Source organism: Perca flavescens, chromosome 2 (assembly GCF_004354835.1).
Source record: "Perca flavescens isolate YP-PL-M2 chromosome 2, PFLA_1.0, whole genome shotgun sequence".
NCBI lineage: Eukaryota > Metazoa > Chordata > Actinopteri > Perciformes > Percidae > Perca > Perca flavescens.
Genome location: NC_041332.1, coordinates 6,885,957 through 6,909,757, shown reverse-complemented (window position 1 = coordinate 6,909,757; position 23,801 = coordinate 6,885,957). Strand labels below are relative to the sequence as shown.

At 40.4% G+C, this 23,801-nt stretch overlaps 1 protein-coding gene across 1 annotated transcript; it reads right to left on the bottom strand.

Moving 5' to 3' along the window:
* Positions 1–733: 733 nt before the first annotated feature.
* On the bottom strand, positions 734–23,801 carry sp2 (sp2 transcription factor). The gene is made up of 8 exons (XM_028568360.1): positions 23,723–23,801; positions 13,197–13,273; positions 11,795–12,544; positions 10,444–10,662; positions 9,822–10,116; positions 7,489–7,666; positions 6,762–6,955; positions 734–5,217 (listed from the first exon to the last, which is right to left on the bottom strand). Exons 1-8 carry the CDS (start codon positions 23,727–23,729, stop codon positions 5,117–5,119), a joined length of 1,821 nt encoding a protein of 606 aa, XP_028424161.1. The 5' UTR covers positions 23,730–23,801; the 3' UTR covers positions 734–5,116.

Sequence of the window (23,801 nt, the reverse complement as noted above, 5' to 3'; positions counted from 1 at the left end):
TATAAGTGTTAGCAACAAAATGTACTTAAAATATCTTAAGTAAAAGTACTCATTATGCAGAATGGCTCCTTTCAAAGTTTTGAAAAATATTATATTATTTGGTTTCTATCAGTAACAAATACAAAGAAGAGCGTGTTAAAGTTGTAGTTCCTCTCGGTGGAGATAATTTGTGTACTACTGAGTAGATTAGTAGTACAGTATAGTTTTTTATGTAAATAAATGCAGCGAAGTAAAGCGTACAATATTTTCCTCTGATATGTATATGACATTCCACCACAGATAAAGAAATAACAATACAATAAACCGTTAGTTCTTATATTTAAATTTTTAAAGACAAATAAAAGCTTTAAGTGAAGTTTTGAAGTCGGGCCACTATAACATTGTTGTCACATTGTTACATAAAAAATATTTAAAATGATCTGTACCATCTGTATATCATAATGTATATATATATATATATATATATATATATATATATATATATATATATATATATATATATATATATATGACATTGAATGCCCGTCTCCGCCTTTATAAAGGATGGTGGACTGTTTCAACTGCAGGGACAATGATGAAAAAACTTTGTGTTATCCCTGACAAAGTCTGATATGTTGTATTTTTATAAAAAAAAAAGACTAAGGACTAAATAAAGCAATTACTACATGAAAAATATTTTATATTTATAATTCATCCTAAAATGGTAGTAGGAAAAGATAAACGAAGCCAGAAAATGGTTTAAGTTCTTTATTGGGGTGGGGCACTGTAGAAAAGGAGCAAACATTATGTTTTAGCACCTTGACACAGTTTATAAAATGGGTTGCTGGTTCTACGGGTTTCCATATAAACACAACAATTGGCTGCTGAACATTATATGACATATAGGCCTGCAGAAGGAGAAGCATTTAATTCACCGAAACCAAGCAAAAGAAACGTCGAAATTTGGAAATTATTATCATTATCTTTACAATGAAGATCAACTTTACAAATTTTGGAACCTGGAATTTTAAATCAGTGCACATTACATGAGCATGTAACATAAGTTAAAAACTCAAAAGGAGTTTTACAAACGTTACCTGGAATTAGACCGAAAAAAAAAAACATCTTTAAATACTGGGTGCAGCTGTCTAAGGCATCTTTAATTCAATAGAAAAAAGATTTAGAAGTCGTATACAAAGCAGGAATGAAGCTATACAATGTCACATTATACTTTATTCCTTACACACTGTACAAAGTCCATTTCCTTCAGGGCTGGCAACGCCAACAACAACACTAGGCAGCTTAACTTTTGGGTTTTATTATCCTACATTTATTGTGTCTCCCAGACACACACTGTATTTACATATTCAGACATGAAATACAAACATAAATATGAACCGGTTCTGTCTTTCCATCCCCATGGCATCGCATGTCTTCAGACATATTCTAGAAAAAATACACCAAATATTGGCCACCTACATGTAAGCTTTACGTTTCTCTGCCGCCCCTGTGAATCACTTTGAGAATTCAAAGTGCTATACAAAACAAATCAGACTTTTAACTTTTTGGTCAAAGTTGTAATATTTAGCAAGGCAGCACCATCCATTTAACATGTATGTCACAGTATTGAAAACACGCCACAGTGAAAACTCAACACAGAGGTGAAGCACCAAGCTAATTTGACCAAAAAGCTTATTTAACAATAAGTCGGTGTATTTCTTTAAATAAAAGTAACTCACGTACAAGTTCAGACTTTAAACTGACTGATGAGATGTTAGCGAAACGTCAGTAAATCTTCATTATATCAACAACAAAAAAAACATATGAGCAACAATGTTTTCTGTAAAGCAAAATACATTTAAGCAACTTGTGTGAATACTGTACAGTAGGCCTTATGCTGGTCATCTGCATATAAAAAAAAAAAAAACCTCAAGTGTTAATTCAGAATTAAAGCCATCACATAGCTGAAAAAGGAAAATGCATGTACAAAGTAACTGTTGGAAGGCCTGAGAACGATTTTTTTTTTCATCTTGGGACGTGATTGTCAAGTCAGGCCAAATAATTGGAAATCTGTTCATATTTATAAAGCAATGCATAGGCTACAAATGATGAAATCCAAATGATACTCTGAGTAAAGCAGATTCGCAGAGTTACCCTGGAATTTATTTACTTATTTATTAGTACACACAGTGTAAGTAGGGCTGGGTATCATACTTTTTTTTTTATACCTTACTTTGAGAAGTACAAACATGTTTTTCTAAAATATACGACATAATGAAAAGGCAAACCTTTCAGGTAATAAAAAGAGATGTTAAGTTGTTAAAATTGAATGTCTAAACACATGCAGCCATTCAAGAACTAAACAGAATGCTGTCTAAAAGAGTATGATTTAAATCAGGAACTATGTGATAAAAGAACAAGTCCATAGAGTATGAATGTGGCCAAATATTCAATGCCAACTCTTATTTTTTTTGACAGCTTCCATACTCAGTGCTAACAACACATTCCAGTACTGAAAGTATCGAAGTTCGATACCCAGCCCTAGACGTAAGCGTACCTGTTGTGGTATCCTAGATGGATAACCAACTATGAAGCAACCTGGTTTGGATCTCAGAGGGAAAAGAGGGGTGTGAGCGGATTTATCACACTAATTATTTCACTGAATTAAATCCGTAGCACCTGGAGACTCAAGAGACCTTTTTTTACCTTATTTTTCAAACTTAAAAAAAAACTCTTGGATTTGTTTGACGGCTATCAACTTTGCCCTGTCGTCACAGAAAACGAAGTTCTCCAGAAAATTTAATGTTTTTGCAGTACTTCTCTAAAAAAGGTAGAGAATTTTAGGTAGTATACATGAATTCATGTGTGAAGTCATCACTCTCCTTGGACTTAAGTCAGGTTATTGGACAACAGATTAGTAATGCAGTCCTCCACAAATGTTGCATCTATCAATCATGACTTGTTGATAAAAGGAGACTTAACTATCAATCCTCAAAAGAAAATGTTTGGTAACTTAACGGCGTTTCCTCCGCATCATAAAATTAACATTTCTGAAGAATGTCAGTCCTCCAATTGTCTAAGATGTTACAAACAACGTCCTCCTTGCAGCTGAAAGAGGGGACATCCTGCTTGACCTCGACCCATTCACAGCCTTTGATATGGTTGATTACAACACACTGCTTGATCACAAAAGTTCGGTGATCATATCTGGTGTTCCACAAGGATCAACCCTGGGTCCTCTATTATTCTCTAATTACATGCTTGCACTTTGTGACATTATACCTAATCATGATGGGAGACTTGAGTCGCCATCAAAAGCCTAAAGAGTCTAAATTCCCTTAATGCTTAACGATTAAAAAACAGTCTTGATTATGCTCCATCAACCAACACACAAGACAATATTTGAAACTTTGCTAAGCTTTACCAGGTTCGAGAGTGAAACTGGATCAAATTTCGACGTTGTTTTGCTTCTCTCAGTTTAAACAAACTGTATTTAAAAAAATACATCTTTTGTAACATTTGCTGACCTTGAAATCTGTCCAAACCTTCATGTTTTCGCATTTAGACCACCGTTTGTATATTTTCCAGCAGGAGTCCGGGTCTTCACTAAGATATCACTATACTAATCAAATCTCAGCAGCTCTTCGCTTTTTGCCTGTTTGTTTAGAACTAGATTTTTAAGATTTGAATTACAACTGTTAAGGCACAGTGACTTATGGCCCCTGAACTGTATGTTAAACCCCTTCCAAGCCTGAGGTGCTGCTGCTTTGTTCTGTGGTCTTGGCAGCAAAGTGACTGCATCTAAAGCTTTGCCACCAGAGATGCCAGGCCTTGGTTCGCTCTGCTGGAAGAGCTCAGACTGATATTAGTACCCTCAAAGCAAATGTGATAAAATGTTCTTTTCCTCTTTGTATGTATTTCTGCTGTGAAACTTCAAAGGCAGAATAAGTAGGATTTGTCATTGCAGTTTGTAAACTCAACAGCCAAAGTTTATCCCCGGCTCAAGCAGGGGACTCAAGCTTTGTCCGCTTTCTGTTTCCTCTTGCTAAATCTGCGTTTTTTTCGTCACTGTGTCTGACATTTCTGTAGCTTTCTCTTTGATGCGTGCTAGAGGTTGATGCCCAGAAACGTCCTGAACACCGGAAAATAAGAAAATACAGGCAGAGGGCAGGTAAAAAAAAACACAACTTCTATCAGGTCATACTGTATTGATGGTTGAATGGGATTATTTTAGTCTACATGTTGTTGTTTTTTAAATCCTACTCATTGAGCCTTTAAGCCTCCTGTCTCATTTATTTTTTTATGTCAAGTTTTTCTACATACCTACTTTGTAAATCAATTTCTAACAATTTTATGGAAAATGTTATAAATAGTTTATTATCATTATGAATATGATGTATAATAGTATGCATATACACCCTTTAAAAAATAGCCAATGTAAACTTCTAAAAGGTTTTTTTTTTACGTAATCGTCCCCAACTTTTGGGGAGAGCCTCCTGCTTAACCACAAATACCTTAAAATAAAATTACCATTCCACTGAGGTAAAACCAATTTTTGTTAATTTACAAAACAAAGGTAATGTTTTTTTTTCCTTTTTTGGTGCTTGAAAGCCAATTTCCAGGAGCTCCCAATGTTCCCTGACAAAGACAAAAAAAAAAAAAAAAGCAGGATTTGGGGGAAGAAAAAACCAAAATAAAAGAGAGGGAAACTGTGACTGGAGTCCTGTGGTCTTTGTGTTGGCGTCTGAATAATTCTGTGTACGTTCTTCCCCCAAGGGAAGTTCATAAAATAAGCAAGCAGAGTTAAGCATCTGAAGCCTTGCCATCTTGTCATCTTGCGCGTTCGGAGTTGTCGGAGCTAGATCTAGCCTCCGCTCAACTCAGACCAGAGAAAATACTTAAAACGAAGTTAAACTATTAATGGATAGGTTTGCAGGATCAGTATGAAGTCCACCGGGAAGGATTTCTTTGTACACCACGCTACACAGTGTCCTAGAGGAGTGTGATGGGATATGGGGACTTTTTTGGAGTATTTCCCATAACAGGATAAGTCACAGACACTCCCTTGGTATTGTCTCCCCTGTTTGCCCCTCCTTCCTCTTATACAGTCTTTAGTTTGAGTCAGTATACAGGCAGCTCACAGGTTCTTGGTGTTTATGTGAGTCTTGTAATGCTTCGTCAGGTGGTCACTCCTCATGAAGCGCTTCTGACACTGGCTGCACTCGAAGCGCTTGTCTCCTGTGGGGGAAACAAAAATAAAGCCATGTGGTAAATGTTTTTAGTGTCAAATTCAATATGAGGAAAACTCTTACCAACAACACAACATCATTAATGAGCTTTTACATAGCGATGGGCGATAGTTGATCCAGAATGCTGCTGTACGTGTACTAACAAGAACTAGCAAAAGAAATCATATTACTTAGTGTTTCCTCTATGGTGATTTGACCCCCTCGCCCCGGCAACATTTCTGCCCCCCATGGTATCAGAAATAGGGCTGCATTGTTAGGAGTGCATGTCGGAGAATAGCGAGGAGACGCGCTTCACACCGCAAGCGGGCATGCGCGTCACTCGGCAGAAAAAGGGAGAAAGGTGTTCGGACCTGCCCCCACTGCTAAAGAAATTCCTGAAGGAAACACTGTCCCGCATTAGCTTCTCTGCACTGGCTTCCTGCAAAATCCCCCTCTAATACCCTATTGCCCCGCTAGAACACTACACTCCCAGAACACAGAGTTACTTGTGGTTCCTAGAGTCTCCAAAAGTGCATTAGGTGCCAGAGCCTTTTACAGTGAAAGAAAAAAAAAAGTACTCTGTGGTGAACAAACTCTGTACTATTGTTTTTAAATGACCACGGAAACATCTTTAACTTCTCTACCAGAGCAAGTGAACGCAGCAGAGCGTGATGATTTTTGGATGGAGCGTAGAGTAGATTTTTCAAAAGTTACAGAGTGTCACCTTATCTCCCGCTCCATCCTGCTCTGGGTACGGCTCACGCCGTGAGTTTGGAGCACGCCGGAGCTTGGCTTTGTGTTACTGCAGCCCTCAATCCAAGCCCAACAGTGCCTGTCATCAGGCATACTTTTTGCTGGTGGAGCTCCGGGCACTGGCGGCATGAAGAGAGGGTGGGTGCCATTCATCTGATAAATACAACGCAGCTTTTGTTCTTTTTTTTGAGGGGAGCGGTGGAGCGATTTGAGCGGAGTGGGGTGAAATGAGTTGAGCTGAGTTGAGCGATGTTGAGCAGAGCAGCCTGGAGCGGTGGAGCAGAGGGAACAAACAGCTCTGTGAGCGACGAGCGGGAATTGTCACCGCTCCAATCCGCTCGGATGATCTGTTCACTACAACAATTACCGACATATACTGTAGGTATGCCAAGACCAAGATATCTTCCGTAAAATAGCATGATTCAGAAGTACAGAAATATTAGAGGTTTAAGTTTTTATTTTAAACACGTGAGTAGTTTCTGTCATATCCTTATTTATATCAATATTAAAAAAATATGAATGGGATTATGATTTCAGACATATTGTCAAGCCCTACTTCAAATGTTTCCATATAGACAAAACACACTTATAATAACATCACTTCCCCTACTTTTGTTCTTTCAGTTTAAATTTCAACATTTCAATTCATCATTTTCGTTTCTGAAGTAATTAAAACTCATTTGTAGGTTTTACCTCACCAAGCCGTATTCATCTTTGCTTTGCGTTGATTGTTATGTGGATTTTGTTCAATATCGCAGTGAAACGTTGCCATTGTGTGTGTGCGTGTGTGTGCAGACAGACCTGTGTGCGTCCTGGCGTGCCGCTGCAGCTCGTCGCTGCGCGTGAAACGTTTCCCGCAGAAAACCCAGTTGCAGACGAAGGGCCTTTCGCCAGTGTGCAGCCGGACGTGAGCTCTGAGCAGCGACGTTTTCCTGAACGTCTTCTCGCAGCCGGGGACGTGGCAGATGTGCTTTCTCTTCCCCACCTCCCCGGGCCTGGAGAGTGTGCGCACACACACACACACACACACACACACACACACACACACACACACACACACACACACACACACACTGAGTTATACAGGTTTCAAGAGTAGAGCTGAGCCTTAAAAAGTAACAGCATTTTGATTTAGCATCAAAATTGACTTAAATGCAAGTTTAAAAAATGTTCTGTTTGTGCAAAAAGTTATTTTAATTAGCAGAAATGTTATTTATAAAGTACAGATAGTATCTACAAAGAATTACATTTGTATTTTAACACTATTTACTGAAAAAAGAAAGGCTTCTCTTTCTGAAACACAATTCTCACAACAGTCTAAAAGTACTTAACTAATTAAAAATGTCAGCAATGAATTGAAAATATGATATCGATTTAGTCTTGAGTTGGTAATATTCCCTTACAGCCTTCTAATTCTAAGATAGTTCTCGTCTCTTTGTTGACTGTTTCACCCAGCAAAGCCAGGAAAAAACTGGGCAGATAAAAGTGGGACACTGGCACATATTTGTCCATCTCTTGACACACTCACCTCTTGTCTGCGTCTTTGCAGTTGGGGCAGGTGCAGGCCATGCGCCGCTTCTTTTCTCCTGGCTGGCCGGGCAGCTCCAGGGTGAGGGTCTGGTCCACCTGGATGGCCGGCTGGCCCGGCGTCGTTGCCAGCTGGAGACCTCCGCCCTGCATCGCCTGCACCGTGAGGTGCTGCTGGCCTGACAAACGCAGAAACAGACACACTGTTAAGAGACACAGCAGGGCTCCAGCCAGCGCTGCCAAGCTCCTCTAAAAATCTGATTAGACTACAAGCCAACCACCATGAGTCAAATTGGACTGGAATTCTAATTAATGATTAATGGTAACATTAACATGATGCAAACACATGAAAGCAAAGAGATATGGCTTTTCACAACCATTAAAAGACTTGGGCGCAGCGTCCAAGCTGTTTTGGGCACCACTTAAGCCAAATGAATGTAACATCAAAACTAACTAAATGACTTTGCTCAGTTTTAAGGACTGTAGTCGGTCCTCTGAGAACTTCTTAAACAGGTTTTGTCTTTAAGCTTTTTGAGTTTTATTCATTTATTTATTATCTGCTCTAGCTTTTCCAACGTTTTAGAGAAAGATATGGTGATAATACTGGTCCAAAATGATGTGAAATTGCCTTTCTTTAGTTAAAAAAACATAACGTTACTTGAGGGAGGACCCCTAAACCCCTCGCCAAATATGTGCACCTAAGTCTTAACAGAGGGAGGTTTTATCTGGACTTCATTAAGACTCTGCTGTGGTTGATTTTTGTGCTTATATAACAAGACTCAAAATATCTGGAATCATCTCATCTTCGTGGTGGATATTTTCTGCCAATGTTGCCCTCTAGGCCTGGGCACTAACTGAACATTATCCTTAATCAACCTTGGGTGTATCACCATTATAGGACCACAAACTATGTCTGAATTTATTTAATTATTTCTAACAAATGTTTATTAAAAACAATAAAACTGGTTGTTAAAAGGTCTTCAAGAGTATGCTTTTTTTTCTATTGGTAAATTATATGTTCAGTCACTTTATTACACCATAAAGGTTCTGGTCCCAGTCTATTATGTCCCTTGTCTTTTTTTTCTCTCAGAGAAAATCAAGTTATTCTGTCCTCTAGGCCAGCGATCTTCAAAAGGGGGTCCGCGGCCCCTAGGGGGTCCTCAGAGTCATTTCAGGGGGCCGTCAAATTATTGTTTAATACTTTGTTGAAAGTTTTTTTTTGCCCCCAAAATTAAAATAGGTCTGAAAATATTAACATGAATCCAACATATTATTAGCAAAGATAAATTAACCTATTCCTCAAAAACAACAACCTCAACATCATTGGTGATATGGTTACTGGCCTGTAAAGTAGCCACTATGGTAGCCATCAGTTTAAGGTGCAGTAGGTAAGACTTCTAAAACTAATTTTCTGTCATATTTGCTGAAACTGACCCTATGTTCCAGTAGAACTAAATTAGGCAGGTAAAAAAATAAAAATAAATCAACAGCTCCCTGTTCAGATGCACCAATCAGGGCCAAGGGGGGTGGATGTCTAACTGTGTGTCAATCACTGCTCATGCACACGCATTCATTCTCCCTTGTGGTGGAAGGGGCTTAGGAGAATTTTTTTGGCTAAGACCTGGATTTTCACAATCCTACAGCACCTTTAAGCTTATAATTCACTGCGTTTGAAAAACACATGAAGACATATGCATGTAAATAATTATTGTTTTAATAGCCTAGTATTTTAGGGCACCATAATGGCGTATGTGTATAGGCTTTACGCCCAATTACATGTTATTAGGGCTGTGCTCCATTGAAGAAATTCTTAGTCGACTAACACTCATTTAATTGTACCGACTAATCGATTAGTTGATTTAATCGACAGATCTGTAAATCTGAGTTTCTCCGCAGAGTCATGCTAAAAGCACCACTTTAATTCTTGTGTTTACCAGAGATGTGCTCGTACGTTTCTTGGAAATAAGTCATTCAGCATGAAAAAAAGCATCAACAATGACTAACCAACTAAAGAACTCTAAGTTGACTAAGACCAAAACGACCGATTAGTCGACTAATCGACTAAGAGGGAGCAGCCCTACATGTTATTGTAGGCCCAGTTTATTATGCAATTCACTTTTATACAATATGTGTAGTAGGGGGTGCCTGCTCCGTCTCTCTTTCAGGTTAGGGGTCCTTGGCCTAAAAAACGTTGAAGACCCCCCGCCCCCGTTCTAGGCCATTATAAAAACTAAAAGAACTGTCTCGTACTTTGTGCTTTACAATCCTGGGTCTCTTTTGTTAAAACCAACCAACAGAAAACTTGGAGACACAAACAAGCCAACATGAGCTCACCCCCGGCGTTGGTGATGGTGACAGGAACTCCCTGAACTTGGACCCCGTTGATGCTTATGGTCTGCACCGTCTGGGTCGGTGAGGAGAGCTGCGACGGGTTCAGTGCGATCATCCCCCCCGCCGGAGCTATTTTTGCCAGAGTCCGTTCCTTCCGTCCTCCCCCCAGCGTCTTCTTGGCGCCCGCCGGCGGCGAGGTGCTGGTGGTGACGACCGAAGTGGTGGGGGTCGTTGTCGTGGAGACTGAGTCCTGTAGCTGAACAGTCTGCCACTCACCCGATGCGGTTTTGAAGAGGAACTGAAGGGGAGAAAAAGCCAAACGGATGTCTTTAAACGTGATTGGGGCTCATTGGTTTTACATCACTGTATGTCATCCTATAGAGATGAAATGCAAAAAATGTAAATAAAAGGTTCATATTTTTTGCTCTACTTTCAGAAAGGATTAGGCCACCCAAAAAAAAGAACTATTTTACTCATTTTAAGTGAATTTTAAATAATAATAATAACTGTAAATATATGGATTGAGTGGCTTTGCAACTTGAAAATTTAAATTAAAATTAAAAAAACTTGAAATTAAAAACGGGAAGGCTTAAAGGGGAACTTCGGTATTTTTCTAAATGGATACCTGTGTTGGTGTTGCATCTGTTTGAGTAACCTGGAGGTTTGAGGGGACCGACTGTCTCTGTGGGATGGTCGGTAATGTAGCGGAGGCAGCCTGCACCACCTTCAAGGCCTGCTGGGGGATCTGAACCACCTGAGACTCCGGTTTGGACTGGACCAGCTGGACCTGCTGCACCATTGGTGGCTGCCCGGGACTCTGCACGATCAGCAGGTTGTTGCCTGCCTGCAAATACAGAGACAGAAGAGGTTATCCTCTGAGGTTCAGGTGTGCGACCATAAAAGAGAGCATATAAAGTTGATTTGGTGATAGAGCCAGACCGATACATCGGCCGACATTATCAGCTGATATTTGGCATTTTCCAAACTATCGTCATCGGCATTTATAATGGCCGATAAATGAATATTTAAAAAACAAAATAAAAACGGACGAAACACCCTTCAACCATGTTCTGAGTGTTGGCGTTGCATAGTTTGTCCACCAGAGGGCGCTCTACAAACGTCCCTGTTGGCAACACTCTTTTCGATTTTGTGTTTTTAGTTTCATATCTTAAGTTTGTATTTTTATACATTTTATTTATCAGAACTTTAATATATTTTGATGTTCCTGTGTTCTGTTGTGAAACAAGTTTATTTTTTAAACTGAATTATCATACTATTTTAGTGAGGACTCATAAATAACTAAAAATAACTAATGTTAGGGAAATCTGTTTATGTTTTGTTACGCATTTCTGTATATATATTTTTTCTAAAATTTCAGTTTACTGCTGGATGACACAGAATTGATCAGTCTAAGTCAACTTGAGGATGTAAATTCAGTCAGCAAATAAATACTGACTAAGTTTGGTTCAGTCAATTTACAGAGTTGTCAATTAACAGAGAATTAACTGACAAAAAAAGTGATTGTGTGAGGATTAACTACTTTTATCTGTTTATATTACCGTAAATGCAATACCTTTGTGATAAGGATTGTTTGTGGACATAACAGACCAGAGACTAAACCTTATGGTTGATCCAGCGCCTTTAACTAAATCTCACAGACTTGATTAGTCAAACGCAGTCGATTAGCTGCATCAGCATTTCATTGTTGTCTGAATTCACATTCTCTCACAAGTAAGTGAATCTTTAGTTCAGAGTGAACCTACTGTATCTTGACCAGGAACAGTCAGATGTCACTACAGCTCCAGAAACATGTTAAGATTGTTTGACTCAGCGCTTGATATGTGTAGTGCAGTATGGGCCGGTGGAATATGACAGAAAGGGTGCATTCTGTTGCTTTTAGTGCTCCTCTGTAGGGCTGCAACTAATGATTATTTTCTTGATTAATCGCTGCAAATCTGCTCCTCTGAGAGATGTACCTGAATGATGTTGTCGCCAGCTTCTATCAAGATGGTCTCCATCTGCTCTGGGGGTGGAGAGGCAGCCTGTGGGGGAGGAGGAGGCGTAGCAGTCAAAACCACTTTCTTCTTCCTCCCTCGTCGTCCCTTCCCCGGAGTGGGAGGGGCAGCTGCCGTCTCTGTGATGAACTGAGTCCCGCCAACCTCTCCGGTCGCCACGTTGAGCGGCAGCGTGAGCCCGCTCGGCAGCTGCACCATGTTTGCGGCAGAGTTGTTTGGCTTGCGGGACTTGGGGCAGGGCTTGATGGCTACGGTCTTCTGCGGCGTAATAGGAGTGGTGGCGGCCGCCGGAGCCGGTACGGTCATGGGGGTGGTGAGGATGGCCTGGTTGGTCCCTGGTATGAGCTGGAACTGCCCTCCCTGTGGCATCACCTGGATAGTCTGGGCACCCTGGATCTGCGGCACCATCTGGTACTGGATGTTGGCAGGGGCCGAGGTGTGTGTGCGGGCCGGGCTCTGCTGGATAGTGAGCACGATGGGGTTGCCAGAGGCCGTGGTGCCCAGGCCGGCAGGCAGCTGGATCACATTGCCCTTGGCTGAGAGGAAAGAGAGGCTTTTGGGCGGAGCGGGGGCGATCGGAGCCGGCTTTATGGGGAGGAGCCTGCGAGGCTGCGGCTGCGCTGGGGGAGAGGTGACAGGAGCCTGAGCAGCGGGGGGGCCGATTTTACTACAGGTAGCAGCCAGGAGGGCCAGAGGAGAGGGCTGGGTGTCCTGCAGGGAGACAAACACAACAACTCAGATACAACACACACAGTCTGCTTTAAAGCCAGCCTGAGCAGAAACAGTTAGCTGTCCTATCCATTAAAGGTGGAAATGCCCCCCCAAAAAACAAAGAGAGCGATAAGGTGAGATAAGACACTAAAATAAACAAATAAGGGATAAATAGGTAAGCCTTCAAATACGCACAAAAGTAGTAGATGTAGATGTTTCTACCTGCAAAGCTTTTGAGCTCCTGTGTGATTAATGTGTGATTCTACATGAACTACAGTCACAATATTTTTTCATTTAAAAAAAACAAAAACAATCTCCGTCCTCATAAGCGTTTTAGCGTCGTTTCAGAAATAATCTCCTCCCAAACTACACATTCATAGTACACTGAATGTGCCAGAAATGTAACTACACGTCTGGCCCTGGCTTGGTGGCTTGGTAGAACCTACGTTCTACTATAAATCAGCCTTTAGACAAACAATAGTTGAACAAATAAAATGGTAGAGTCAGTCACTCAGTAGCATGCCGGCAAAAAAGAAAATGTGCCTCCGGTGTGCAGCGGCATGGATGCATCGTGGGTTAATGAAAGGGACATCAGGAGAGTGCAACCAGAGTGCAGCCAGTAGCTGGACACGACATCTGGCTGTTTACTCACTTGTGTGGAAGCGGTGGAGGGCTGAAGGTATTCACTGGGACTGACAGCAACAGTGGTGGCCATACTGTCTTGTTGTTCTGGAAAACACAGACACAGCAGAGTCAGATTCAGGCTGCCTGCAGCATCTATTTTCAGTAGTTAGGCTGTTCAAGGACATCACAGCGCATTCCTACAAAACAGAAGCAGATCTAAGAACGACAAGCACTGTAATGGCTCGCTGCGATCACCACATGATCATTAAACATCATCGGTTACAAATTAGGTTGTTAATTAGATTAGGTCGGATAAGTTACAAATACATTTGCTTTCTCCCAGTCAGTGGCATATGTTCATTACACTATAAGAGGAAAATCAACTTACAGACACTTGAAAGCTGCTTGAAATAGGTATTCTGTTAATTGTTGTATTCATTCTTTTTTTAATGTTATTTATTTCGGTAGCTCGATGCACATTTTTTAATTTTCAGTTACAAGTGCGTTACGATCAGAGCTGTAACGATTACAGCTGTAACGATCAGAGCTGTAACGATCAGAGCTGGAACAATCAGAGCTGTAATGATTAGAGCTGTAATGATTAGAGCTGTAACGATCAGAGCTGTAATGATTAGAGCTGTAACGATCAGAGCTGTAATGATTAGAGCTGTAACGATCAGAGCTGTAATGATCAGAGCTGTAATGATCAGAGCTGGAACGATTAGAGGTCTAACAATCAGAGCTGGAACGATCAGAGCTGTAATGATTAGAGCTGTAACGATCAGAGCTGTAATGATTAGAGCTGTAACGATCAGAGCTGTAATGATTAGAGCTGGAACGTTCAGAGCTGGAACGATTAGTCAACTGACTGATAAATAATCGCTAAATATTTTGACAATCAATTAATTGTGGAATGAAAATGGCAGAAAATGCTGATTTCTGCATTTCAAATATGAAGTTATTCTGCTTTCCTGTTTTTTCACATTAATCTGAATATAACATAAAAAGGGAGAAACTACCACTGTGAAAATATTCCATCGTGAATACCTTTATAGTTATTGAAAGTTAATTTTCACACCATAACCTTGTCCTTGGGAAAAATTATTGACAATCTAGTATGAAAGTATGCTTTGGAAAATAGTGAACCGTTATGCAAAGCGTTCAATGGACCTGTAAAAACATCAGCATGCTAATTTAAAACAGCATTTAAGTATTTTAAATAAAATAAACCTCTAGATTATTTTGATTACATTAAATGCTACTGTTAGCCTAGAAATTTAGACGCACCCTAGCGGCAGCAAATGTAATTTGCAGCTAAGGTCAGTCTAGCAACTCACCGTTGGCTTGTGAGCTGAAAAAAAAAAAAACTCTATTCAGGCCAATCACATCGTGTATAGAGTCGGTGGGCGGGCTTAATATAATGACGGCACTTGAAAACAAAGAAGATGGCCGCGACTCTGGAAGACTTGGAGTTAAGTTTTTCTTTGAGAAAAGAACAAAGAACGGCAGTGAAGTCATTATTAAAAAAGGAAGATGTGTTCGGAGATTTGCCGACTAGATACGGCAAAAGTTTAATCTCTCAACTAGCGTATCTCTGGTTGGTTGTAGCGCTATCCTATTGCGTGCAGAGGGAATTTGAAAGACAACCGTTTATCCCGCCCCTCGGATTGAGCCCAGCCAATGGTGAGTTCCCAGACCCAACATCTGGATGTGGGTCTGGCTTGTCAGGCTATGCTACTGTAGCCTCGTGAGACCATCCTGATCTCGCGAGCTCCAGTTTTCCACTCGCAGATCAGTCTGGCATCTTAAGGCAGAGAAAATATGGAGCCGTTAGCCAAACGACCGACCAATCAGCGTTGGTTTTGAGGTGGGTTAGGTGGTGATAGACAGATGGTTTATCCAATCAGCTAACCAGTATTTTCAGACAGCGGTAGCCCTAATTCTGTTAACCCGCTTCGCTAATGCTTTTTTTTCTTGGATCCTTCTTTTGGAATATGGTCCGGGAACCTGAAATGGTGCCTTTTATTCCTAAATTCTCGTTACACAAACGGCAAATATCCTTTACCGACATGTTGCTTGCATGCTGAGCTAACAAGCTATGCTTTGCCTGCAGCAGCAGGGGCGGGCTTGTGGTTGCATTTTCATACGCTTAGTGTATCTGATTGGTTGATTTGGCCCATCTATCACCAACATATAGGTGGTGATAGACAGATGGTTCATCCAATCAGCTAACCAGTATTTCCACCCCTTCCCAAAAGTTCTCCAACGGAAAGTTCCCAGATGGATATGCCGAGCAAATGCAAAGCAATCCATCTGGCGGAGTCAGGTTAATGCTACTGTGCGTATCAGCTGAAAATGGGTAAATTTAGGTACGTTGATTGGATTTGTTCAATGTAATGATAACCTAGATAAAGATCACACTTGTGTTATAAACACTTCAGAATAAGTGTAGCATTTGGTTGTTCTGCAGAAGTTTATGAAAGATAACTGACATCCGTTTCACAAAACATCTAGGAAGCTGGTTTTCATGAAGTTAGCTGACTGGGCGGAACAGCTGTAACGTTTTGCCAAAACGTTAGTTTTTGTATATAAAAAAAAAGGTGATGCTATAGCAAGAGCATTGTGGGATTTGTTCCGTTGTTTCCAAGTTTGTTTTGCCTCTTTAAAAGTATCAAATCATTCACCAAGAACTAAGGCTGCAACTAACGATTATTTTTTATTGTTGATTAATCTGTCGATTATTTTCTCAATTAATCGGTAAGTTGTTTAGTCTATAAAATATCCAAAAATTGTGGATCAGTGTTTCCCAAAAGTCCAACAGGACGTCCTCAAATGTCTCGTTTTGTCCACAACTCAAAGATTTTCAGTTTATTGTCCCAGAGGAGAGAAGACACTAGAACATATTCACATTTAGGAAGCTGGAATCAGAGAAATTTTACTTTTCTTTCAGACAAACGACAAAAACTAGGGCTGGTCAATATATCAATATTATATAGATATCGTGATATGAGACTAGATATGGTCTTAGATTTTGGATATCGTGATATTGTGATATGACATAAGTGTTTACAGTAAAGTGATGTACTTTTCTGAACCTACCAGACTGCTCTAGCTGTTCTATTACTTGCCTTTTACCCACTTAGTCATTATGTCCACATTACTGATGATTATTTATCTAAAATCGAAGTGTGAAGATATTTTGTTAAAGTACCAATTGTCAATCCTAGAATATCAATATCGAGGTATTTGGTCAAGAATATCGTGATATCTGATTTTCTACCTATCGCCCAACCCTAACTCAAACCAATTATCAAAATTGTTGCCGATTAATTTAACAGTTGACAACTAATCGATTAATCTTTGCAGCTCTACCAACAAATGTCAAAATACTGGCAACAATCCAGATGCTCTCTAAGCAAAGAAATGCACCGCTGGACTGCAATCATTACGAGGAAAAGACTACATTTATTGAGCAAGTTATTTTTCTGTTTGGACAGTTGTATATTTGAGTACATTTAGGGCAGGCTGCCCAACAGTTTAAGAGCAGGGTAAATCTTAAGTAGCAGGCAAGGCTGCCTGATGGCCAAAATAGGTTGAGGCAGAACTGCTCTGAGTAAAATGGTATACTGGGGATTCACGCTGAGTGACCTTTTCCACTGGCCATTGTTGCCTGAACTTCAATACAGCTTGAAGACAACATACAATCGTTTTATTTAAATGTATCCCATGAAGTCAAGTGCAAAAGACAAAACTGTAAGTGTAGTGCTGCTGTAGCCTCCCTAAAGTATTTTAATTTATGGTTTCATGCTGCATTACTAGAGCAATCTTACACTCAACATCCGTCATCTTTCATGAATGTGTAAAACAAACTGAAACATTGATATTGGTAGTATTTGAGTACATTTGCAGCTGATGCCAAGGCAGATCAGCTGGCACTTGAAATCAAACAGCAGGTGACACATAACACCACAGAGCACTGCAATAGCAACCAGCAATAACAGTGAGGAGTACACAGGCTGCTGGGATATGACTGATTCATGAAAAATCTACTCATAACTGCAAAATATGCTGATTTTTAGGCACAAATGAGCATCAAAGTAGAGCAGTTTGTGCCTCTAAAGCACAGTATTAAAGTTACCTTTGAGTCACAGCCCTAAGCGTTTGTTATTTTGTTGAAGTACCACAACATAGGTCGGTCCATAATCCTCAAAAACTCTTCTGACAATTAGCACGCAGCTATGGATCACGGTGCCAAAAACATTACTGTCACAGCAAAAATAATTCACACGGGGATACCACAGCCTGCTAAGCCACTAATCTCTCTTGGATAAAACTGTGAAAATACTCCACGACACATAAAAGTCCTGCATATTACACATCTGAACACCCACACAGGTGATTTCAGTTATTGTGGCTGATTGGACCTCCGCTCAGGTTGAAGGTGGGCGCACTTAGATGGGAATTTATGAGGTCACAAATCTTTTCTACCAATAAGAATGGGAAAGCGGTCACTTGTCCCGCCCTAACTGGTGCAACAAACAAAAGCTGTGTAGAAACCGTTCCCTATCACGGAAATAGTAAACTTTATAGTGTGTTCGCCATTTTGTAGTGGTGTTCGAATTCTCCGCGGTTACTTTTATTCACTATATAGTTCACTGTAAAATGCCCACAATGCACTAGGGCTGCCACCTCTTAGTTGATTAGTCGACTAATCAGTCGTTTTGGTCTTAGTCGACTAAGATTTCTTTAGTCGATTAGTCATTTTTATGTTTATTCATGTTTAATTACTCATTTCCATGAAACTCATGAGCATATTTTTGGTAAACACAAGATTTAAAGTGGTGCTTCAGTTTTACAGATGGTTAATTAACTACATTTATATTGTGCTTTTCTAGTCTTAACGACCTCTCAAAGCACACAGCTCTGTCAATTAAATCAACTAATGGATTAGACGACAAAATGGTATAAGTGTTAGTCGACTAAGAATTTCTTTAGTCAAGGACAGCCCTACAATGCACTGCTCATTTGAGTGTACATACGATTTACCCTATATTTTACTCCCATATACCACAATGCAACGTTTGTTTACATGATGCTGGGCGCACCTGCCTTCGTAACACAAATTACAGGTGTCACGCAACATTGTGTTTTCAGTGAGTGAATATATCTCATATAGTTCACTATTTAAAGATCCAATGGCATGAAAATTTTACTTTATGAGATTTTTTAACATTAATATGCGTCACCCCAGCCTGCCTATGGTCCCCCAGTGGCTAGAAATGGTGATAGGTGTAAACCGAGCCCTGGGTATCCTGCTCTGCCTTTGAGAAATGAAAGCTCAGATGGGCCAATCAGGAATCTTCTCCTTATGAGGTCATAAGGAGCAAGGTTACCTCCCCTTTCTCTGCTTTGCCCACCCAGAGAATTTGGCCCACCCATGAGAGAGAGAGAGAGAGAGAGAGAGAGAGACATCATGACTTGACAACAAGCAAAGCATGGCAGTTGGTCAAGGCCACACCCCCACCCTCCACCTTGCCCCCCCCTCTCTCCTCCTCAATAGCATTTAAAGCTATGGACACAGAAATGGCACATCCTATGGAAAGCTCATTGTGAGACTGGCTCTAGTGGCTGGAATTCTGCACCAAGGCTGAATTTAGGGAAAGAGACTTCAGATACAGTATTAGGGGACCACCAAGGTATATATAAAAGAGACTTCAGATACAGTATTAGGGGACCACTAAGGTCTATATAAAAGAGACTTCAGATACAGTATTAGGGGACCACCAAGGTATATATAAAAGAGACTTCAGATACAGTATTAGGGGACCACCAAGGTATATATAAAAGAGACTTCAGATACAGTATTAGGAGACCACTAAGGTCTATATAAAAGAGACTTCAGATACAGTATTAGGGGACCACTAAGGCCTATATAAAAGCATCCAAAAAGCAGCATGTCATAGGACCTTTAATAAACACTATATAGGGAATAGTGAGTGAATGAGGAAACCGTTTCGAACACAGCTACAGCTAACAAGAGACTCAGGAAGATGTCAATCAAGCAGTCTATACACGCCCACACAGTCCTGGGAAGAGGTCCAATCAGCCAGATAAACTCAAAACACCTGTGTGGGTGTTCAGGGCCTTTAAAAACATTACTCCAGTAAACAAGTGTTAGCAGCAACAGTTAAAGGGAAACTTCACCGATTAGCATTAAGCTTTGTATCAGTAGAACCCCGGTAGTATTTTTGAATGACCATGCTTCACTCCCTCATGTCCCCCTGAGAGGGGAGATCTCTGTATTGAGGGTCTGGAAAAAAACCTCAGATGACGCAAAATGACGATTTTTGCGTCATCTGAGGCTTTTTTGCCCAGAGGCAAAAGACTACAGCCTGTATTCATTGTGTATTAGGAGCCACTTCCGCATAGCCCAAAGGGGGTTGGACTGTCGGCTTTTTCCGGAGATTGCAGAGGAAAAAACGAGTGTCAGCCATCTTGAGTCTTCGCTTAGCTTCTCAGCAGGAGCAGAAACTGTTCATCCCGACGGAAATTTTGGTACGCGAGCTTTTATTTCAGTCTTGGAAATTTTAGAACAACGATTATGTGCATTCAAACTACCACACACGTGTACCACCGGGATACATTGGAACACATCGGAGAATATGCAGGACACTTTATTACGAATGCAATACTTGACACACTACGCAAGCTTTGCCTGCACGGAGACCAGCGGTGGTGCTCGATTCCTGTGGCCGGTAAAGTGACCTCATCAGTGGGGAGCGTTGAACGAGTGTGCCGGTGGAAAGCTAACGCTAGCCAGCCACCTGTTTACCAATCGTGCTTGCAAGTGTCCGCTCATTAAACAAACTGGACTACATCCAACTTCAACGAAACTCCCAACGCAAGTTCAGAGACTGCTGTGTTTTTATTGTTGTGGAAATATTGCAAACCCTAACCCTAACCCTATGGGCGCAGGATTCCAACCGTAGAGACGTAACGGACTATTTTCTCTAGTGGAAGCAATACAATCGTATTTAAATCAATAAACTCCCATTTAAATTAATATTTTGTCAAGTTATTAGTCAAATTATTGATTTATTTGGTAAGTAGCCATGTAATAAGCGGGATAATGTAGAGCGATTCAAGTCCTGATCACCCTGTCGGGGTTGTATTCGCTATAACAACCGCCTCGCTCTACATTATCCATTACTTATTACATGGCTTGGTTGAATTCTAATGTAGAATTCGGTCTGTTATTTCTTGATAACAGACCGCTGCTAAGGATAACACACCGTTGCCATGCATAGCAGAGCGTTGCCATGGACGCAGTTCTGTTTACTCTGGAGCTATCAATCAATCCGCTGAAAGAAGTGCGGATAATGCATCAGCTGTGGCCAAAAAAAGCATGTTTTAAATGTGTAACACCACTTGAGCCACGGTGAAACGTTTTTTCGTGCATATGGTTGAAATGACAGTAAAACACACTTGTTGAGTTGATCGTCTCACTGTCTGTCTGTGAAGGGCAGGCGTGGCTTGGGAGTGGCCCCATACAGCAGCAAAGCAAGTGCATTCTGGGATTTGGTATCTTTCATCCATATGAGCCAAAAACACATTTTCTGTCTTATCTTGGCCTAGAAGGCACCAATTTCAATTTTTCTTTCACATTTCTAATACATAAGTGACCCAATTTAAAGATATATTCAGCTTTCCAGCGGTGAAATTTCCCTTTAAGTCTGAAAGTAAGTTTTCATTGTGCAGTAAAATGTTCCCGGTCAGTGTTTTCCTATTATAAGTGATGTTTCTGGATTAATATTCCTTTGGCATTAATGAGTAGGTTACATTTTCCTGCTGTAGATGTTTAAGACTATGCTCATTTTCCGTAACATACTGTTGGGTAGTTTAATCTAAAGCAATGCATCATTTTCTAAAGATCAACATACGTTTGTAGCGTCGCTGTCCTGTGAGAACCACGCATAAAAAGTTTTCACACTTTTCATGGTGTCAGAAAAACAGCCCTGTTTTCAGCCTTGTGACAATGCATTTTCCAGCTGATCCAAGAGGCTTTTTAAAGACTTTGTTTAGCTTAAGCATGAGGAGAGTTTTCTCAGCACATAAAAGGAACACTTCATCCTTCAGTTTATCACAAACATTCAACATCAACACGTCTGGAGATATGGGGGATGAAAAACTGTCATCTGAAAAGTAACTAAAAGTACAATATTTACCTCAGTGATGTAGTGGTGTACAAGTTTAAAGTTAGGCATACATAAAATATTTTACAATACTCAAGTAAAGTACAAGTACCCTGGGTTGAATGAAGAAATAGATTTCAGTCCTTTCTTGTGGTCATTTTCTCTGTATATAGTTGTTTGGGCTTAACTTGCAATGTAGCTACCTAGTGGACTCTCTCTGTATGTGGATATTTACTATGTACAGCCACTTAGTGAACTGTTTTTTGGTTCTTTTGCATGTGAACATTTACAGCCAGCCAACCTAGTGGATTGTTTTGGCATTTTATCATGTGATAACTCACCATGTGACTCAGGTGTTTCCAATTAACCTACACAAAAGGGGAACTTGTTTGTCTGGGAAGCACAACCTGAAGAAGGCTGTCTGTGCTGCTACGCGTGGGCTGCTTCTCCCTATGTCTTTTACATTTTCTATTACGACATAGCCAGTAAAATAAAGGCCTTTTTAAATAATTTTGAAGAAGAGTGCCTTGGATTTTCTGGGGTTTTTTATACACTTAATTGAATTCCAGACCCCAAAGAGCACCTTTAAACATTTGACTGAACTTCCTGAGCACCCTGGACTTTTTTGTCTTTACAAGTACTTTGAATTTACTTTAGTAAATGTACTTCGTTGCATTCCAACATGGACAGGTGATTACAGAGCCGCTGTGGTAACCTCAGAGCAATGAACACCAAACAAATGTACAACCGCCACCAGTTATGTGAGTCTACTTGCCAGTAATGCCCACATACAGTGGTGGAAGGTAAGTAAATTTACTCCAGTACTGTACTTTAGTACAATATTGAAGTACTTGTACTTTACTTGAGTCTTTCCATTTTATGCTACTTTATATTTCTACTCCACTACATTTCAGAGGTAAATATTGTACTTTTATTGCACTCTATATATTTGATAACTTCAGTTACTTTGCAGATTCTGATTATTAATACAAAATATAAAACAACTAATACATGATGATTTACTATTATGGATTAAGCCACCCAGCAGTATATCAAGTAGTTGAAATTAGCTTTACCGTTACCAGCTGAAACATTAGTGATGAACACATTAATGCATCAATAATTATAATCCATCCAGTGATATATGATTCTGAAAAGGGCCTTTCTGCATAGAGTAATTTTACTTGAAGGTCCCATATTGTTAAAAAAAGAAAAAGTGGGGTTCCCATGTCTTGTTTGATTATAAAGCCAGTCAAGGTGCTATATAAACACTGTGAAAGTATCAAAATGCTAAATCCACAGAGAAATGCACACAGCCCGATTCAGAAACTGTGCCTTTAAACAATGCTTAAGGTCTACTGTACGGTTGTGATGTCATAACTATACTATACAGTTTATAGGTGGAAAGTGATGCTACAGCGCCGTTACAGTCGTTCCCTGGCTGCAATGACGGTGCAGAGATGCCAAGAGCGCAGATGTGGGAGACCCCGAAACACCAGCCAATAAGATCAGACTGGGCTTTTTCCGAAAGGCGCTAAAACGGAGCATTACAGACTGAGGGGTAATACAAGTATATTCAGACAGACAGCATGAGAATTTTTTTTTTTGGAACATTAAAGCATGTAAACACGTTCCAGTAAAAACCCAAAATACAAGTATGAACCTGAAAATGAGTATGATAGGTCCCCTTTAATTAAGTAAGATTTTGAAGGAAGGACTTTTACTTTTAACAGGGTAACGTTATTTTAAAATGTAGTATTAGTATTTTGACTTGATGTGAATACTTATTCTACTACTGCCAGTAATTTAAACATAGGAGGGGGGAAAAAACAGTATGGCCTCAAAATAGCCCCGCCATCAAACACATCACGTTACTGTTAGGTTTGGTTTGCTGTGGACAACCAGCTAACGGTAGCAAGCTAGCTATCTATTCAGCACTACTAACCGGGGGCTGAAGTGGTTAGCAGCTAGCTTAAGCTGCTTTTGTCGGAGTGCAGCTTAGATTCTACTTATAAACGAACCAAGATGGGACCGTTACTTGCACCATCTCTGTATTTAATTGTGGGATAAATGGGCGGGGGAAATGCAGAGGGAAAAACAAATAAAGCACCAAAGCTTGCACTCGCATATTTGGCTAGCTGCCGCGTAGCTAGCAAGTCAAACTCTCTTTGATAACGTTACAGAAAAAGGCAGCCCTTTTCCGGAAGTGCATTGCTTATTTTGGTTCAATCAACTGCCCGAGTCCCCCCTAAAAACACACTTAATCGTACTGCATAATGTCCAGAGCTTTGTGTCCAATACAGATATAACGTTTTACGAAGTAGAATGTAATATAAACACCAATGTTTTAATTCCTACCCACCGCTCATGACGACATTCGCTCTCCGTGAGCCTTGAAGACCGAGCCCCGGTGGAGGAATCCGCCCGCGCTGCTGCACCAA

What these genes read in the sequence shown, in the direction of transcription:
- sp2 (XM_028568360.1), bottom strand. An exon ending in CTGGCGACAACATCATTCAG is followed by an intron (nt 10,663 to 11,794) that starts GTACATCTCTCA and finishes CTGTATTTGCAG; the next exon opens with GCAGGCAACAACCTGCTGAT. An exon ending in CAGATGCAACACCAACACAG is followed by an intron (nt 10,117 to 10,443) that starts GTATCCATTTAG and finishes TCTCCCCTTCAG; the next exon opens with TTCCTCTTCAAAACCGCATC.